This window comes from Podarcis vaucheri, assembly GCF_965113315.1.
Source record: "Podarcis vaucheri genome assembly, chromosome: 4".
Lineage (NCBI taxonomy): Eukaryota > Metazoa > Chordata > Lepidosauria > Squamata > Lacertidae > Podarcis > Podarcis vaucheri.
The window spans coordinates 1-19764 of NC_138762.1; the positions used below are offsets into that span (position 1 = coordinate 1).

Below are 19764 nucleotides of genomic sequence, written 5' to 3' on the forward strand. Positions count from 1 at the left end.
GTTGCTTGAGAAGTTCAGAATGTCTGATTGTGCAGGGGTTAGGGCACCCATGGAGACGAGCTACGTGAAAGACAGTCGGCTAGCAGAACGCATTGAGTGCGAAAACGCTGAGCTCTTCCAGTCCGCTCTGGGTAGTCTGTTGTATCGCTCCCAATGGAGCAGGCCGGACATTGCTTTTGCTACCAATCTGCTCAGTAGGGAAGCATCAAAGCCCAGTGTACTGAGGCTGAGTTAATTGCACTGTCATAATTGTGCAGGGAACTGGAATTCTATAGATGCCTGGTGCAAGAGATCTATGGGGATTGTTGCCTGCCCATCACTGTTTGGGAAGACAATCAACCCTGTCTGATGTTGGCAGAATCCAGGCAGTTTAAGGCCAGAACCAAGCATCTAGACATACGTTTCCAGAATGCGTGTAGCAGATCATACTTCTGATGTCTCAGAAGAGGACATCAGAAAGGGAGGGAGACTGCTCCTGAAGGTAGGAGTCTATCAATTGATGAAGATGATCATCCAAATGTCATAGACCAAATGGAGCAAACAGCACGCAGACCTAGTGGTGGGAGGAAAAAATCCTTAAATAAGAGACACGGGGGAATGATTAATGGACTTCAATGTCTGTACACTAATGTGCAAAGCATGGGAAATAAACAAGACGAGCTTGAGCTCTTGGTACAGCAAACTAAATATATCACACTGAAACCTGGTGTGATAAGTCCCACGATTGGAATGTAATAATGGGGGGATACAATCTATTTCAGAGAAACAGACCAGACAAGAAAGTAGGAGGAGTGGCGTTATATTTCAGAGATGTGTATACCTGTGAAGAGATCCAAGATTTAGAACCTCAAAGCCAAAGTGAGAGCATTTGGGTCAAAATTAAGGGAGAGAAGAATAACAGTGACCTCATTGTGGGAGTTTACTATAGATCCCCAAGCCAAACGGAGGACATAGATGATGCCTTCCTGGAACAGATGGCCAAGCATGCAAAAAGAAGGGAGATAGTAGTAATGGGGGACTTCAATTACCCGGATATTTGTTGGATGTCAAACTCAGCCAAGAGCATAAGGTCAAACAGATTCCTCACTGGCCTTGCAGACAACTTTATTGTCCAGAAAGTGAGAGAAGCAACAAGCGGAACAGCCATTTTAGATCTGGTCCTAACCAATGTTGATGACCTGGTTAGTGGGGTAGAAGTGGAAGGATCATTAGGCGTGAGTGATCATGCTCTTCTGAAGTTTACTATACAGCGGAAAGGAGCAGCCAAGCATACTAGGACTCAATTTCTTGACTTTAAGAAAGCCGACTTCATAAAACTTAGGGAAGTGCTGGGTGAGATCCCATGGACAGTAATACTAAAAGGAAAGGGACTTCATGATGGCTGGGAGTTTGTTAAGAGGGAGATAGTAAAAGCACAACGTCAGGCAATACCAAGGAGACGGAAACATGGAAGGTGCCTAAAGAAGCCTGGGTGGCTATCTAAAGAACTTTTAACTGAGTTAAGATTTAAAAAGGATGTGTACAAAAAATGGAAAAGGGGGGAAACCACCAAAGAGGAATTCAAACAAATAGCCAGCACGTGTAGACACCAAGTCAGAAAAGCTAAAGCACAAAATGAACTCAGGCTTGCTAGAGAGGTTAAAAGCAACAAAAAAGGCTTTTATGGGTATGTTCGTAGCAAAAGGAAGAACAAAGAAACAGTGGGGTCACTCAGAGGAGAAGATGGTGAAATGCAAACAGGGGACACAGAAAGGGCTGAACTCCTCAATGCCTTCTTTGCCTCAGTCTTCTCCGATAAAGAAAACAATGCCCGACCTGAAGAATTTGGAGCAAATGATTCAGCAAAGGAAACACAGCCCAGAATAACTAAGGAGACAGTTCAAGAATACTTGGCTAGTTTAGATGTATTCAAGTCTCCAGGGCCAGATGAACTGCATCCAAGAGTATTAAAAGAACTGGCAGATGTGATCTCAGAACCACTGGCAGTCATCTTTGAGAATTCCTGGAGAACAGGCGAAGTCCCGGCAGACTGGAGGAGGGCAAATGTTGTCTCTATTTTCAAAAAGGGGGAAAGAGAGGACCCAAATAATTACCGCCCAGTCAGTCTGACATCAATAGCAGGGAAGATTCTGGAGCAGATCATTAAGCAAACAGTCTGTGAGCACCTAGAAAGGAATGCTGTGATCACCAATAGTCAGCATGGATTTCTGAAAAATAAGTCATGTCAGACTAACCTGATCTTGTTTTTTGACAGAATTACAAGCCTGGTAGATGAAGGGAACGCAGTGGATGTAGCCTACCTTGATTTCAGCAAGGCATTTGACAAGGTGCCCCATGATATTCTTGTAAAGAAGCTGGTAAAATGCGGTCTTGACTCTGCTACCACTCAGTGGATTTGTAACTGGCTGACTGACCAAACCCAAAGGGTGCTCATCAATGGTTCCTCTTCATCCTGAAGAAGAGTGACTAGTGGGGTGCCACAGGGTTCTGTCTTGGGCCCGGTCTTATTCAACATCTTTATCAACGACTTGGATGATGGACTCAAGGGCATCCTGATCAAATTTGCAGATGACACCAAACTGGGAGGAGTGGCTAACACCCCAGAGGACAGGATCACACTTCAAAATGACCTTGACAGATTAGAGAACTGGGCAAAAACACACAAGATGAACTTTAACAGGGAGAAATGTAAAGTATTGCACTTGGGCAAAAAAAATGAGAGGCACAAATACAAGATGGGGGACACCTGGCTTGAGAGCAGTACATGTGAAAAGGATCTAGGAGTCTTGGTTGACCACAAACTTGACAGGAGCCAACAGTGTGACGCGGCAGCTAAAAAAGCCAATGCAATTCTGGGCTGCATCAATAGGAGTATAGCATCTAGATCAAGGGAAGTAATAGTGCCACTGTATTCTGCTCTGGTCAGACCTCACCTGGAGTACTGTGTCCAGTTCTGGGCACCACAGTTCAAGAAGGACACTGACAAACTGGAACGTGTCCAGAGGAGGGCAACCAAAATGGTCAAAGGCCTGGAAACGATGCCTTATGAGGAACGGCTAAGGGAGCTGGGCATGTTTAGCCTGGAGAAGAGGAGGTTAAGGGGTGATATGATAGCCATGTTCGAAGATATAAAAGGATGTCACATAGAGGAGGGAGAAAGGTTGTTTTCTGCCGCTCCAGAGAAGCGGACACGGAGCAATGGATCCAAACTACAAGAAAGAAGATTCCACCTAAACATTAGGAAGAACTTCCTGACAGTAAGAGCTGTTTGACAGTGGAATTTGCTGCCAAGGAGTGTGGTGGAGTCTCCTACTTTGGAGGTCTTTAAGCAGAGGCTTGACAACCATATATCAGGAGTGCTCTGATGGTGTTTCCTGCTTGGCAGGGGGTTGGACTCGATGGCCCTTGTGGTCTCTTCCAACTCTATGATTCTATGATTCTATGACATTTCCCTTTTCTTTTAGGGTCCAGTGTGCTTTGAAGATGTCACTGTTTGTTTCACGGATGAGGAATGGGCATTGCTGGATCCTGACCAGAGAGCTCTGCATAAGGACGTCATGGAGGAGAATCGTGGGATAGTGGCCTCTCTTGGTAAGGCTCCCTGTGGGATCGTCCTATCTGCCTGGAAATTAAAAAAATACCTCTATGTAACAAACCTCATACATTTCCACATAGCTCAACAGCGCCCAATACAACACCTGGGAACCTAACACTCCCACAATAAACCTTGAACAGCAAATTCCAGTTTTTTCTGTGAACCATCTTCCTCCAGTTCTGCCTTTTTGTACCACGGTTGGGTCTCTGAACTGCCCAGGCATCTTAAATGTCAGCTTCAGTGTTGGTATCTGAAGAAGTGTGCATGCATGCACACGAAAGCTCATACTGATAACAAACTCAGTTGGTCTCTAAGGTGCTACTGGAAGGATTTTTTTTTATTTAGCTTCAGAGTTTTGTGGAAAGAAAAGTAGCTTCTGTCAAGTTTTCTGTTTTTGTTTTTGCTGCTGTCAGTCTTGGGTTGACCAGAGAGACGACTGACATTGGAGATGGAGGGGATGCCATGACTGGGCCAAACAAAATCCATCCCAGAGAAGAGCCAGGCTTATTGAATCTCAGGTAGTAGTAGCAGTGATGATGATGATGATGATGATGATGATACTAATAATAATAATAATAGTAATAGTAATTTTTATTTGTACTCTGCCCGTCTGGCTGGGTTGCCCCAGCTGCTCTGGGCAGCTTCCAACACTTACATACACCAGAAACATTAATCATAACAATCTGTCCCCATATAAAAAGTACATTAACTTTAAAATGAACAACTTACACTAGTGGCCAAAATAGTGGAAACCTTTTGGAGAAAGTGTATTTCAGAGCTTTGATACCTCATGACACCACTTTTTTGGGAGAAATAGCATAAAACTATATATCAATGGAAAAACAATTTAATGAAGAATGTAATGATTTTCTTCTGTCATGCAGGCACAGTCTCTTCATTCTTCGATCATCACTTGCTGTTGTGCACCTTTCCCTGCCTTTACCAGTCTGATTTTGGAGTGACTGAGTCTCTTATACCTCTTCAAAAATATAGACCAGCTTTAGTTAAGTTTTCCCCAATCTTTCTTCTATTTTCTTCATACCTGTAGCCTTGTTCACTTAATACAGTGGTACCCCGCAAGACGAACGCCTCGCAAGACGGAAAACCCGCTAGACGAAAGGGTTTTCCGTTTTGGAGGTGCTTCGCAAAACGAATTTCCCTATGGGCTTGCTTCGCAAGACGACAGCCCATAGGGAAATCTCAGGGACAGCGGGGAAGCGCAGCGCGTCTTCCCCACTGTCCTCGGACCTCCTCCGAAGCCTGGCGGCGGGGCGGGAACACCTCCCGCCGCCGCCGGGCTTCGGAAGGCTCCTCCGAAGCCGGGCGGTGGGGAGGGAACACCTCCACCTGCCGACGGGCTTCGGAAGGCTCCTCCGAAGCCGGGCGGTGGGGAGGGAACACCTCCACCCGCCGCCGGGCTTCGGAAGGCTCCTCTGAAGCCGGGCGGCGGATGGAGGTGTTCCTGCCCCACCGCCCGTCTTCGGAACGGTGCTCCAAAGCCGGGCGGTGGGGAGGGAACACCTTCTGACGGCGGGCGGGGGGGGGGCGAAAGTCTTTGCTCCCCCCTGCCTGCCTGTCCTGGAGGGCTTTTGAAGGCAGGGGGGAGCAAAGACTTTCGCCCCCCGCCCGCCTTCAGAGGAGGTCCAGGACCTCTTCTGAAGGCTGGCAGGGGGCAAAAGTCTTTGTCCCCCCTGCCTGCCTTCCCAGGGGCTTTTAAATCGCCCCGGACAGCGGAGAAGTCCTCCGCTGTCCCGGGGCGATTTAAAAATGCCACCCGCCAGCATTTTAAGATCGCCCGGACAGCGGAGAAGTCCTCCGCTGTCCCGGGGTTTTTTAAAATGCTGGGGGTGGGAAGAAAAGCCCTTATGTCCCCCCCCCAGCCTTCAGAAGAGGTCCGGGGACAGACTGTCCCCGGACCTGGTCTGAAGGTGGTTTCCCTAGGAACGCATTAATTGATTTTCAATGAATTCCTATGGGAAACCGTGCATCGCAAGACGAAAAACTCGTAAGACGAAGAGACTTGCAGAACGAATTAATTTCGTCTTGCGAGGCACCACTGTAGTACGATTTTACATCTCTTTCTGGGTAACTACCAACCAAATTGATAGCAATCACATAATACCCTGACAAAAGTCAACCTAAGCAAGTTGTGCTTCCCCTTTCTGGTTATATGTCTATAACATTTGACAGAATACAGATAATTGAACAAATTTGTTGCACTATGTCAGGGAACTGACATCAGAGCAGAGAGGAGAGGCGAGGCTCCCAGATTCTGCAAGAGAGGGAACGAGTAAGGGAAGAGAGAGAACGTCATCTGGGGAAGGAAGTCCAGGTGACACCGGGAAGAAGGGAGAGGCAGAGAGCATCTCGGAGGTGAGGCTCCGAGACTCTTCCAGTGAAGTCAGTGAGGAGGGTGGAGGACCACCACTCGGCACGCCCACTCTGCGCAGAAGGCTTCCGCGCAGAGAGGCGAGGCGAAGGTTGTCCGTTAAGGAATTCTTATGCTGGAGGAAATTTAGGAGACGCCCACTCACGGATTCTGCTAGCGACTGAGCAGCAGCGCAAAGGGCTGCTCAGTCAGGGAAAGACACAACTACCCCTAAGCAGTTTGGAACGGCTGGAGATTTACACACAAGCAACCCCATTTCCCATGACAGAAATCCGTGAGTCCTTTACGTTGCTTGTGTGCAAGAGGACCGGGGTACAGTCATGAGCCAAACCGGAGGAGCCGGCGCAGGAGAGGGGGCCAAAGGCGGACAGAGTCTGGAGGAGAGAAACCGAGACTTGGAGCAGCAACTGGCTCTACTAGCGGCGCGGCTGGATGAAAGGAGGACACATGACGCCCAGGGGAAGATTACCCCATCGCAAGAAAGGTACCGGGACTTGTGCAGACGTTTGGGGGCAACCCCAGGGATTATAACGCTTTTAAGACAGAAGTGCAGTATGCGCTGGATCTGCAGCACGATGACTTTGCCGACGATGGGGGAAGAGTCGCTTTCGTGGTGGGGCACCTGCAGGGGAGGGCCAGAGATTGGGTCCGACCCTTAATGGCGGCGGAGAACGCGGCTCTGAAGGACTTGAGAAAGTTTTTTAGCGCGATGGATCACATGTTCTCGAGCGATGTTGAAGAGAGTGTGACTCGTAAAGAACTGATGGGGTGCAAGCAAGGAAACCAGTCAGTGAGAGAGTACTGGTCGAGATTTGCTATGCTGATCCATAAACTTGGGTGGGATCTGAGTTCTCAACCAGTACAAATGTTATTTGAGGAGGGCTTATCCCCTTGGGTGAGAGACGAACTTTCCCGCTCACCCCGCCTGGAATCGATGGACCAGCTGACCAAGTTGGCGCTCGCTGTAGGAGTCCGACGAGACGCGCGCGGTGGAAAGGCGGGAAGGGAGAGCAGAGCGTTGGCATGACAACCACATTCCAGACATGCCAGCGTCTACTGTGCCACCCGAGGATTCAATGGAGATTGGAGGAGCGAGTGCGCGCGGGTTTTCAAACTCCAGCAAGGTGCGTAAGAAGGAGGGGAAAACCAGTAAGAGGTGTTTCCTATGCCAGCAGCCGGGACATTTTGCCAGAGTATGCCCTCAGAAGAAGGCGTGGCAAGGAATGGTGGGGGCAGTGGGGAGTGAGGAGGAAAAGAAAGAGGCGCCGGGAAACGGCCGTGCTTGGCTGCAGGAAGGAGGGCACAGCAGCCAGGCGAGCAACCAGTAGAAGTGCCCAAACCAGACCCTCCCCGAGCAGCCATCGCCATAGAGGTGGTGCTAGAACTCCCAAACGGACACCCCATCAAAGTGAAGGCGCTGCTGGATTCAGGCAGCTCTTGCAACTTCTTTAGCAAGGATTTTGTGCTAGAACACCAGCTACAGGTGGTGCCCCTAGAACATCCACTGCAAGTAACCACTATTGATGGGAGAGAACTTTTGGGAGGGGAAGTGACCCACCAGACCCCGCCCATGAAAATGACAGTTTCCAGATACACTGAGACAATTGCCTTTCACGTAGCCACCTTAGCAGGACCACCTATCATACTGGGAATGAGTTGGCTGGCACTGCACGACCCAGTAGTAGGGTGGCACCAGCGGACAGTCACCTTTGGGTCAGCTCACTGCGTAGAGCATTGCCACAGAGGGGAAACCTCGAGGATGGCAGTAGCCAGGGTGGCAGGGATGGCGGTGGGAGAAAAGGGGAGAGTACCACCTCAGTATGCAGACCTGGAAGAAGTCTTCAGCGAGAGAGAGGCGGATAGACTACCCCCTCACCGGCCCTTTGACTGTCAGATCAACCTACTCCCAGGGGCCCAGTTACCAGTGGGTAAGCTGTACGCCATGTCAGACAGGGAGATGCAGGAGTTGCAGAAGTTCATTGACAAGAGGGGCTTTATACGTGAATCAAGGGCGGTGGGGGGCAGTCCAGTGTTCTTTGTGGACAAGAGAGACTCCAAAGAACCACGCTTAGTCGTAGATTACAGGTCCGTCAACCGGGTATCGGAACCGGTGACCTTCCCAATGCCCAGGATTGATGACATTTTGGCCAGGGTAAGGAAAGGGAAGGTTTTTACCAAGTTGGACCTTCGAGGGGCGTACAATTTGATAAGGATGAGGGAGGGGGATGAATGGAAAACCACGATGTTCACCCCTCTGGGAGCCTTTGAGTATCTCGTTATGCCCTTCGGATTACAATCGGGATCCAGCACATTTGAAGCATTCATGCACCACGTGCTGGAGTCCCTGCTGTACAAGAATTGTGTGGCCTTCCTGGACGACGTGCTTATCTACTCAGAGAACGAGGAGCAGCATGTGAAAGATGTCAGGGAAGTGCTGAAAAGGCTGCAGGAGCATCAGCTGTGGGTCAAACTGGAGAAATGCCAATTCCATGCCCGAGAGGTGGAGTTCCTGGGCTACAGGTTGTCAGACAAAGGTCTGGCAATGGACCCAGGCAAGGTGCAGGCCGTGCTAGAATGGAAGGCTCCCAAGAACAGGAAGGACGTGCAGAGGTTCTTGGGGTTTGCAAATTTCTACAGGAAGTTAATCAAGAACTTCGCCCATCTAACGGCACCCATAACGGATTGTCTCAGCAGCAAGAAGAAGTTCGAATGGACGGAAGAGGCCCAGCATTCCTTTGAGAAGCTTAAGAGGGCTTTCGCGTCGGAAGAGCAGCTCCTACATGTGGATTTGCGGAAGCCGATGAGGCTAGAGACGTACGCGTCAGACAGAGCTGTAGGAGGCATATTGCTCCAGCAGGGAAATGGGGAGTGGAAGCCGTGTGCCTTCTTTTCCAGGAAGCTGAACAAGTCAGAGCAAAACTATACGGTGTACGATCGGGAACTGCTGGCAATTCACGAGGCCTTTCGACGATGGAGACATTTTCTCATAGGCGCACAGCACAAAGTCCAGGTGTGTACTGACCACAAGAACCTGGAATATTGGAGAACGACGAGAGTGCTGAACCAACGACAGGTGCGGTGGGCACAGGAGTTTTCCAAGTTTAATTTTGAGATTAGGTACGTGCCTGGTAAGGAAAATGTCAGAGCAGACGCCCTCTCCCGCAAGCCCGAATACGAGGAAGGGGAGGGAGGGCCAGAAGCGCGTTATGTCATACCCGAGGACAAATGGGTGTGTGTGGGAGTGTTCGTAGGGAGGCAAGAGCTGGCCGGGTTGACAAGGGATGATCAGTATGCACAAACCAAGATCAGGGAAATTGGTATTACTGGGGAAACTCGGGGGGGGGTTGAAGTAAAGGACGGGGCATTGTACTATAAGGGTGCTTTGTACATACCTGAGGGGAATTTGAGGAGCAGAATACTCAAACAACTGCATGACAACCCCACGACAGGACATTTTGGCCAACATAAGACAATGTTACTGGTCACCAGGCAGTTTTGGTGGCCACGGGTGAGGGAAGATGTGAAGGAGTATGTACGCATGTGCCAGTGCTGCCAGAGAGCGAAGGGAGAGAGGACAGCACCTGCGGGGTTACTGGAGCCCTTACCGACACCAGAGAGGCCATGGGAGGTGGTATCAATTGATTTTATGACAGATTTACCCAAAGCGAGGGGGAAAACGGCAGTAATGGTGGTAGTTGACTTGATGACCAAAATGTGCCATTTCATTGCGTGCTCGCATGCGGTGACTGCAGAAGAAACAGCAAAGCTGTTTGTAGAGCATGTTTTCAGGTTGCATGGCACCCCCTTGAGGATTTTATCCGACAGAGGCCGGCAATTTACGTCCAGATTCTGGAGGAAGCTTATGAGTCTGCTGGACGTCAAGGTTAGTTTCTCAACGGCCAGACATCCCGAAACCAACGGACAAGCAGAGAGAGCTAACAGCATTCTTCAACAATATCTACGCTGCTACGTCAACGAGAGGGAGAATGATTGGGTGGACAAATTAGCGCTGGCTGAGTTTGCATACAATAACGCAGAACATGTGTCCACAGGGATGAGTCCGTTTATGGCGAATTACGGGTGTCACCCCAGGGCTTTCCCAGGGGAAGGGGAGGGAAGTTGGAGTGTTCCCGCAGCTGAAAAATTTGTGGAAGAGATGGAGGCTTTACACCACCGTTCAGGGAAGGGAGGGAATTTCTGGGTCAGCAAAGTGAAACACCCTTGCATCCACAGATGGAGGAAAGGGAACTCAGTGGCCATGCAGCTGAAATTCTCGATTCCAGGTGGAAAGGGGGGCGAGTGGAATATTTGGTGGCATGGGAGGGGGAGCCAGAAGAGGAAAACGCATGGGTCCCAGCAGAAGAGATTAGGGATGAGTATCTGCAGGAGGAGTTTCATAGCAGGTATCCGAGAAAGCCCAAACCACCAGAGAGGTTCTAGGGGGAGCAATTTGGCACCACCGATGAAGAGGAAGAGTTTGCGGGGTTTTCCGCCTCCGAAGAGGAGGAATGGGATTTGTCCGGAGAAGAATCCGACTGGGGAGATTGGGGAGAGAGAAGAGACAGCAGCAAATGGAGAGGGGTGTTTGAAACATCGGACGGAGAGGAGAGTTCCTTCCGGGGGTTTCCTGCCTCACCATCGGAGGAAAGGATGGGGGGTGGAGGGCCCTGGGAGGGAGGTGGATGTCAGGGAACTGACATCAGAGCAGAGGGGAGAGGCGAGGCTCCCAGATTCTGCAGGAGAGGGAACGAGTAAGGGAAGAGAGAGAACGTCATCTGGGGAAGGAAGTCCAGGTGACACCGGGAAGAAGGGAGAGGCAGAGAGCATCTCGGAGGAGAGGCTCCGAGACTCTTCCAGTGAAGTCAGTGAGGAGGGTGGAGGACCACCACTCGGCACGCCCACTCTGCGCAGAAGGCTTCCGCGCAGAGAGGCGAGGCGAAGGTTGTCCGTTAAGGAATTCTTATGCTGGAGGAAATTTAGGAGACGCCCACTCACGGATTCTGCTAGTGACTGAGCAGCAGCGGCAAGGCTGCTCAGTCAGGGAAAGACACAACCACCCCTAAGCAGTTTGGAACGGCTGGAGATTTACACACAAGCAACCCCATTTACTGTGACACACTACATTCTTGATTAAATTATCTTTCCATTGCTATATAATATTATGGTATTGCAGTCATACCTCGGGTTACAGTCACTTTAGGTTGCATGTTTTCGGGTTGCGCACTGAGCTGAACCTGGAAGTACCGGAATGGCTTACTTCCAGGTTTCAGTGCTTGCACATGCACAGAACCACCAAATTACGACCCACGCATGCGCAGATGCAACGCTGCAGGTTGCGAACGCTGCGGGTTGTGAACATGTCTCCCACACGGATCATGTTTGCAACCCGAGCATCCACTGTCCTCCAAAAGAAGTGGTGTTATGAGCCATCAAACATCTGAAATGCACTTTTTTCTAAAAGGCTTTCACAATTTTACCACTACAGTATATCAAAGAAAGCAACATTCAACAACCCATCAGAATCTAATAATAAATATGTTGGTTAATGACAAACAACAAAGGTAATGAACAAGCACCCAACTCCCTTCAGTTCTTCTGCATTTAATCCCTTTTTGTCTCCGTTGCAGATTGTGATGAATTGCAGATCGAGAACAAGGCTGAACAAGAGAAAATCCCCAGAGAGGAGAAGCCATGGAAAAATTTGGAGTGTGGAGACAGCCGCACTCAGAGCTCCAATCTCACTAAGCATCAGAGAATTCATACAGGAGACAAACCCTATCAGTGTGTGGAATGTGGGAAGAGCTTCAGTTGGAGCTCCCATCTCACTAACCATCAGAGAATTCATACAGGGGAGAAACCCTATCAGTGTGTGGAATGTGGAAAGAGCTTCATTCAGAGCTCCCATCTCACTAACCATCAGAGAATTCATAGAGGGGAGAAACCCTATCAGTGTGTGGAATGTGGAAAGAGCTTCAGTCAGAGTTCTGATGTCACTAAGCATCAGAGAATTCATACAGGGGAGAAACCCTATCAGTGTGGGGAATGTGGAAAGAAATTCATTACAAGCTCCAGTCTCACTTCCCATCAGAGAATTCATACAGGAGAGAAACCCTATCAGTGTGGGGAATGTGGAAAGAGCTTCAGCAAGAGCTCGGATCTCACTTCCCATCAGAGAATTCATACAGGGGAGAAACCCTATCAGTGTGGGGAATGTGGAAAGAGCTTCAATAAGAACTCCAATCTCACTTCCCATCAGAGAATTCATACAAGGGAGAAACCCTATCAGTGTGGGGAATGTGGAAAGAGCTTCAGGCAGAGCTCCAATCTCAGTTCCCATCAGAGAATTCATACAGGGGAGAAACCCTATCAGTGTGGGGAATGTGGAAAGAGCTTCAGGCAGAGCTCGGATCTCACTTCCCATCAGAGAATTCATACAGGGGAGAAACCCTATCAGTGTGGGGAATGTGGAAAGAAATTCATTACAAGCTCCAGTCTCACTTCCCATCAGAGAATTCATACAAGGGAGAAACCCTATCAGTGTGGGGAATGTGGAAAGAGCTTCAGTCAGAGCTCCAGTCTCACTTCCCATCAGAGAATTCATACAAGGGAGAAACCCTATCAGTGTGGGGAATGTGGAAAGAGCTTCAGTCAGAGCTCCAATCTCAGTTCCCATCAGAGAATTCATACAGGGGAGAAACCCTATCAGTGTGGGGAATGTGGAAAGAGCTTCTGGGTGAGCTCTGATCTCACTAAGCATCAGAGAATTCATACAGGGGAGAAACCCTATCAGTGTGGGGAATGTGGAAAGAAATTCATTACAAGCTCCAGTCTCACTTCCCATCAGAGAAATCATACAGGAGAGAAACCCTATCAGTGTGGGGAATGTGGAAAGAGCTTCAGGCAGAGCTCGGATCTCACTTCCCATCAGAGAATTCATACAGGGGAGAAACCCTATCAGTGTGGGGAATGTGGAAAGAGCTTCAATAAGAACTCCAATCTCACTTCCCATCAGAGAATTCATACAAGGGTGAAACCCTATTAGTGTGGGGAATGTGGAAAGAAATTCATTACAAGCTCCAATCTCACTTCCCATCAGAGAATTCATACAGGAGAGAAACCCTATCAGTCTGGGGAATGTGGAAAGAGCTTCAGTCAGAGCTCCAATCTTAGTTCCCATCAGAGAATTCATACAGGGGAGAAACCCTATCAGTGCTTTGAATGTGGAAAGAGCTTCAGTCACAGCTCTGCTGTCACTAAGCATCAGAAACGTCATACAGGGGAGAAACCCTTCATTCTATAGCTTTAGGAGCCTTGTTAATATGCACCTTTTTAACCAGGCCTTTGGCTGATTGACATCTAAGGCCCTTTTAAAATGTGGTGGGGAGTTGAGTTATCATGTGTATTTTGTGTTTTTATGTTGTAACCGTCCTGAGACATGTGGGAACAGGAGTCTACACTTAAAGGCTGAGGGGGTTTTGCCCCCCAATGATATATTTGAGGGGGCCACTCCCCCAGTTGATAGGCATTGCTATTCCAATGGCCTGCATGCGTCATGTGTTTGATTGTGCAAAGCAGGCCTTACCTGTCCCCCACCAATATTTATTCAAGTTGGCACCCCTGGGTCGGGTGGTAGACAAATTAAATAAATACATAAATCACCTTCCTTTGCACATGTTTCAGCCTGTCAATATCTTTATTTTTTATCATTTTTAATATTTATGTGCCTTTCATCTGAAGATTTCACAACAGAAACATACAGGATAAAAGCATGGCTTTCTCAAAAACAAGAAAAGCCAGAGAAATCTCTCTTCCCCTTTTTTTTTGGATGGAGTTACAAACTTTGTTGATCAGGGAACAGCTGTGGAAATAGTGCATCTTGATTTCAGTAAGGCTTTTGACGTAGTCCCCCATAATATTTTTGTGATTAAGCTTCTAAAATGTGGTCTGAATGAGGAAACTCTTAGGTGGATTTGACTGACTGAACCCAAACAGTCCTCCTCCATGGTTCCTCGTCATCCTGGGGGAAAGTGACAAGAGGGGTGCTGCAGGGTTCTGTCCTGGGCCCATTGTTGTTCAACGTCTTTATGAACGACCTGGATGAAGGAACTGAGGGGGTGCTCATCCCATTTGCAGACGACACCAAACGGGGAGCGGAGGCCAATGTGGCAGAAGGCAGAATGAAGCAACCAGAAATCACCTCAACCCGATGGACTGGTGACCCCCTCCTCCTTTTCCTCTCCCCCAAGCCATCAATACAGCTAACACGATCAATATTCCCCCCAGCCTCACACCTCCACAGAGATCCCCACCCAACACCAGTCCAGGTACATAAAAAGACACTCCCCATTACCCAACAATCTACAACTCACTCTCAGCACCCCTCCCCACGCCTTACTAAGTAAAATAATTCCCCTTGTTGCCAGGATTTTTAAGGTACCAGTGAGCCACTCAAATTGTGTCCCAGAATTGACAGACGCAGCAGTGGGGAAAAAGAAAGTGATATTTATTGCTGAGCAATAAGAGGCCCAGTGGAATCCTTTCCAAAAGACTGGGCCCCGGGCTCCAGTGCCCAGAGGCTTTATACCTGAGTACATACATGAAATAATCAATACAATCGCACACGGCAGCAAAAAGAAAACCAATGAGCGCATTCAAGCCTTGCCCCCTGATCATGTAAAGAGTTCCCTTCCAACTTCTGCTTTTTCAGTCTGAACATGCATTTAACCTTTCCCCTGATTTATGGTAAGAAGGAAGAAGAAGGAACTTCGGCCCATGCAAAGATGACCTGGACCAGAATCGACCAAATATGGGTTACTAGTGGAATGGCTCCGAAGATTAAGAAGGTAGAAATCTGCCCAAAAACCTGTTCCGACCATAACGCCGTGAAGATGGAAATGAAATTTACAACAACTGGTCAGTTTAGATGGAGAATGAATGACACCCTATTTCGAGATAGAGAGATCCACTTGAAGGCCCAAAAAACTCTAAAGGACTATTTTGAAATCAATCTAAAGGGCGAGGTGGAAAAAAGAGTGATCTGGGACGCAAGTAAAGCTGTGATGCGAGGATTTTTGATTCAACAAAATTCAATAAAGAAGAGGAAACAGAATGAGAAAAAGGAAAAATTTTTGGAAAAGATAAAAGAAGGAGAGAAAAAATTAAGATCAAAACCAAAGTCCCAGGAGATTTTGAGGGAGATTAAGTTGTATCAAACACAATATATGGAATTGATGAACCAAGAGATAGAATGGAAAATAAAGCAAATGAAACAAAAGACATTTGAGTCGGCAGACAAATGTGGTAAACTTCTGGCATGGCAACTTAAGAAAAGACAGAAATTAAATACAGTCACAAGTCTAGAAGTGGATGGAAAAAATATATTTAAACCTAACGAGATAAGAAATTGTTTTGTGAGTTACTTTAAAAAACTTTATTCCCAAGGATTACAAAATGAAGAGGACATAGATAAATTCCTTAATAAATATGGATTACAAAAAATCTCTCATCATAGCAAGGTGGATCTAAACCAGAGAATAACAGAACAAGAGATAGAGGGTGCCATTCAGGACATGCAATTGGGCAAATCTCCAGGGCCAGACGGACTGACTTCCAGATATTATAAATCTTTAAAGGAATGGCTGATACAACCGTTAAAGGAAGTTTGTAACGAGATCTTAGAGGGAAAAAAGGCACCCGAATCGTGGAAAGAAGCATATATCTCACTCATACCAAAGACAGAGACTGAAAAGACTCAACTGAAGAACTACCGCCCAATTTCGTTATTGAATGTGGATTACAAAATTTTTGCAGACATTTTAGCAAAAAGATTTAAAAGAGTACTGATGGAGAAGATTCACAGAGACCAAGCAGGCTTTCTCCCAAAAAGACACCTCTCAGACAATGTTAGGAATATAATAGACATTTTGGAAAAGTTAGAGGTGAACATAAATACTAAAGCAGTTTTGATATTTGTGGATGCGGAGAAAGCCTTTGACAATATTTCATGGAGTTTTATGAAAAAGAATCTTCATGGGATGGGGGTAGGACAAGGATTTGAGAATGGTATGGGTGCAATATATTCCGAACAAAAAGCTAAGTTGATTGTAAACAATGTAATAACTGAGGAACTTAAGATAGAAAAAGGAACACGACAGGGGTGCCCAATTTCCCCATTGCTTTTTATTTCGGTCCTGGAGGTGTTGCTGAACATGATTAGAGACGACCAGCAGGTTAAAGGTGTAAAGGTCGGAACCAAACATTATAAGTTAAGAGCGTTCGCAGATGACCTGGTTTTGACCTTGCAGGAGCCAAACACTAGTACAAAAAGAGTGTTGGAAATAATCCAACAATTTGGACAGGTAGCTGGATTTAAATTGAATAAACAAAAAACTAAAGTCTTAGGGAAAAACCTAACAGATATGGAAAAGAATAAGTTTCAAGAAGAGACAGGTCTGACGGTGGTTAAGAAGGTGAAATATCTAGGGGTTAATTTAACATCTAAAAACTTGAATTTGTATAAGGACAATTATGAAAAATGTTGGTCAGAAATTAAAAAAGATTTAGAAATATGGTCAAATTTGAGATTGTCAATGTTAGGCCGAATTGCAGTGATTAAGATGAATGTATTGCCTAGAATGTTATTTTTATTTCAAACTTTGCAGATTATTGATAAGATGGACTGTTTCAAGAGGTGGCAGAAAGATATTGCGAAATTTGTCTGGCAGGGCAAAAAGCCCAGAATAAAATATAAAATTTTAACAGATGCAAAAGAAAGAGGGGGATTTGCCCTGCCGGACTTAAAATTGTATTATGAAGCAGCAGCATTCTGCTGGCTGAAAGAGTGGATGCTCCTCGAGAATACAGATATCTTGGACTTAGAAGGTTTCAATAATGCATTTGGCTGGCATGCATATCTATGGTATGACAAAATCAAAGTGCATAGTGCCTTTAAAAATCATATTGTAAGGAAAGCGTTGTTTAATGTTTGGATGAGATACAAAGATCTGTTGGAAAACAAAACCCCTAGATGGTTGTCACCCTTAGAGGCTAAGGCCCACAAGAAAGTTAATATGGAGGTCGGATGGCCAAAGTATTGTGAGATCTTAGAACAGGATGGAGAGAAACTGAAATTAAAGAGCCATGAAAAATTAAAACCCAAAGTACAAGATTGGCTCCACTACTATCAAATAATGGAGGTTTTTAAACAAGACAGGAAAATTGGCTTCCAGGTGGAAAAATCAAAACTTGAGACAGAATTGTTAGAACCCAATATTAAGAATTTGTCAAGAATGTATAACTTGCTGTTGAAATGGAATACACAAGACGAAACAGTTAAATCAGTTATGATTAAGTGGGCACAGGACATTGGTCATAATATTATGTCTGCTGACTGGGAAAGGTTGTGGAACACTGGTATTAAATTTACGGCATGTAGTGCTTTAAAGGAAAATGTGATGAAAATGGTCTATAGGTGGTACATGACCCCAGTTAAGCTAGCAAAAATTTACCATTTGCCTGATAACAAATGTTGGAAATGTAAGGAAACTGAGGGTACTTTTTATCATCTTTGGTGGACATGCCCGAAGATTAAGGTTTTCTGGGAGATGATATATAATGAAATGAAAAAGGTATTTAAATATACCTTCCTTAAGAAACCAGAGGCCTTTCTCTTGGGCATTGTCGGCCAACTGGTGCCAAAAAAGGATAGAACTTTTTTCATGTATGCAACAACAGCAGCAAGAATACTGATCGCAAAGTATTGGAAGACACAAGATTTACCCACCTTGGAAGAATGGCAGATGAAAGTGATTGACTATATGACATTGGCGGAAATGACGAGCAGAATTCGTGACCAGGGAAAGGAGACTGCGGAAGAAGACTGGAAGAAATTTAAGATTTATCTTAAGAACTATTATAAACTTGATGAAGCTTAGAATGTCGAGATTCTACAGAGAGAAAGGGTTGCAGTAATATAAGATTAGATTAAGAAAGGACTATGATGAATTAGGATGGGAAAAAACATTTATATGTTGCTATAAAACTTGGACATGAGGATGCAGAAAGGGGAGGTATGGGGAAGTCCGAGGAAAGAAGTTTATGAAAGGACATTTTGAAATTATATTTGTTTGTTTGTCTGTTTTTCTTTTATGTTTGTTGGTTATAAAAACTCTTGTAAAACCAATAAAAATTTTATAAAAAAAAAAAGGAACTTCGGCCCTTACGCTCCTAGGCGGCCATCTGCTATACCGGGACATTCTGCGGCTAGCATCTTCCTGTTTGAGCTACTCGGGACCCTGTCTGGACAGGGGGGAAAGTGCCAGCACAGCAGATTTATTCCTTCCCCCTTATGTTAGCGAGACACTGAGAAGAACAAGGGAAGCGAACTGGGGCAGAGTTCATTTCGGATTCTTCCGATCTAAGCAATTTGCTATAAGCTTTTGCAGAAGCCGTCATGATTCAAACATGGATTATATAAAAATCATTATAGGGATATATGGTTATATGGCTAACTGATTATATGAAAAGTATAAAGGTAGAATTCCTCCAGGTGGTCCTGCTTCACCCCAACCTCAATAAAACAATCCACAAACAGGCTAAAATCTGACAAACAAGCAGCACATTGGGGCTGCCAGAGGATATCAACACCCTCATCCCTACCCCAACATACCAGTGATGTTAATGACATTAGCAACATTGCTTATGGACCCTATGTGGAGTTTGGAACTGACAGGGTTAAAACTCCGTGGTGTCCTGTATCTGGGAGGGGCCTGACGCAGGGCCAGACGTCACAGGCTTTGTCTGTCTTTGTCTGTGTCGTTGTTCAGAGTTGCTTTCACTTCTGACTGAGTGAGACTGAGAGACGCAGCTCAGCTCAGAGGCTGCGTGTGTGCTTTTGGAGCACGGGAAAGATGCCGGAAAGCTCCAATGGAATGTGACTGATTTATGGCTTGTAAATAAACGCTTCTAGAGATAAGAACGAACTGTCTCTGGACTTGATTTATCCCTCTATCTCACACGGACGGCAGGACCGCTGTGACTCTGCTCTTCCTGCTCAGGTCGGCCTCAAGCCCCAAGCAGAGCTGCGCAGGGGAAGCCTGACTGGACGCAGGATTAATTTCCCCAAAATATCCAACATAGGCATCACAAAGATGGTTGGAGGATGGATGGCGGCCAACAGATTGAGGTTGAATCCTGTCAAGACAGAAGTACTGTTTCTGGGGGACAGGAGGCGGGCAGGTGTGGAGGACTCCCTGGTCCTGAATGGGGTAACTGTGCCCCTGAAGGACCAGGTGCGCAGCCTGGGAGTCATTTTGTTTTTTTTTTTATAATGATTTTTATTGCATTTTTTCCAAATTACAGAAAGAACAGAAGAAGGAAATAACATAAAGAATAGAAAGAAAGAAAAAAAAAACCAGAAAATCACAACCATTTCAACAACTTATTTCAAATTTCCATTGGACTTCCCCACATCTCCCACATAGTGCATTCTTGACAATAAAGTTATCAGCAAATTATACCCTTATTTCGTGTGTTTCTTTGTATTTTCAATTGCAGTTTAAGTTTAAATCTCTTATTTTCCATTTACTCTAAAAATATAACATGTTGTCATTTTTACCCATTTAAACTTTGATTCTTTCATAAATGTTATCCAATTTCATAAATAATTAAATTTTCGTTGCTGGGGCTAACATTCCAAGTCATACGGCATCTTAAGATTCATATAACTTATAATACTTTTGCAAATAGTCTTTAAATTTTTTCCAGTCCTCCTCCATTGCCT

The 19764-nt window shown here is 46.1% G+C and overlaps 1 protein-coding gene across 3 annotated transcripts; it reads left to right on the forward strand.

The window, feature by feature from the left end:
- The first annotated feature begins 3331 nt into the window (after positions 1–3331).
- On the forward strand, positions 3332–14308 carry LOC309531528 (uncharacterized protein). Of its 3 annotated transcripts, XM_082221116.1 has the most exons (3): positions 3332–3591; positions 4480–4598; positions 11612–12845. In XM_082221116.1, exons 1-3 carry the CDS (start codon positions 3558–3560, stop codon positions 12719–12721), a joined length of 1263 nt encoding a protein of 420 aa, XP_082077242.1. In that variant the 5' UTR covers positions 3332–3557; the 3' UTR covers positions 12722–12845. The 3 variants fall into 3 exon arrangements, with proteins under 3 accessions (XP_082077242.1, XP_082077241.1, XP_082077240.1); XM_082221115.1 differs by lacking the exon at positions 4480–4598 and having other exon boundaries at positions 3335–3591; positions 11612–14308; XM_082221114.1 differs by lacking the exons at positions 3332–3591; positions 4480–4598 and adding an exon at positions 8854–8994 and having other exon boundaries at positions 11612–14308.
- Positions 14309–19764: the final 5456 nt, after the last annotated feature.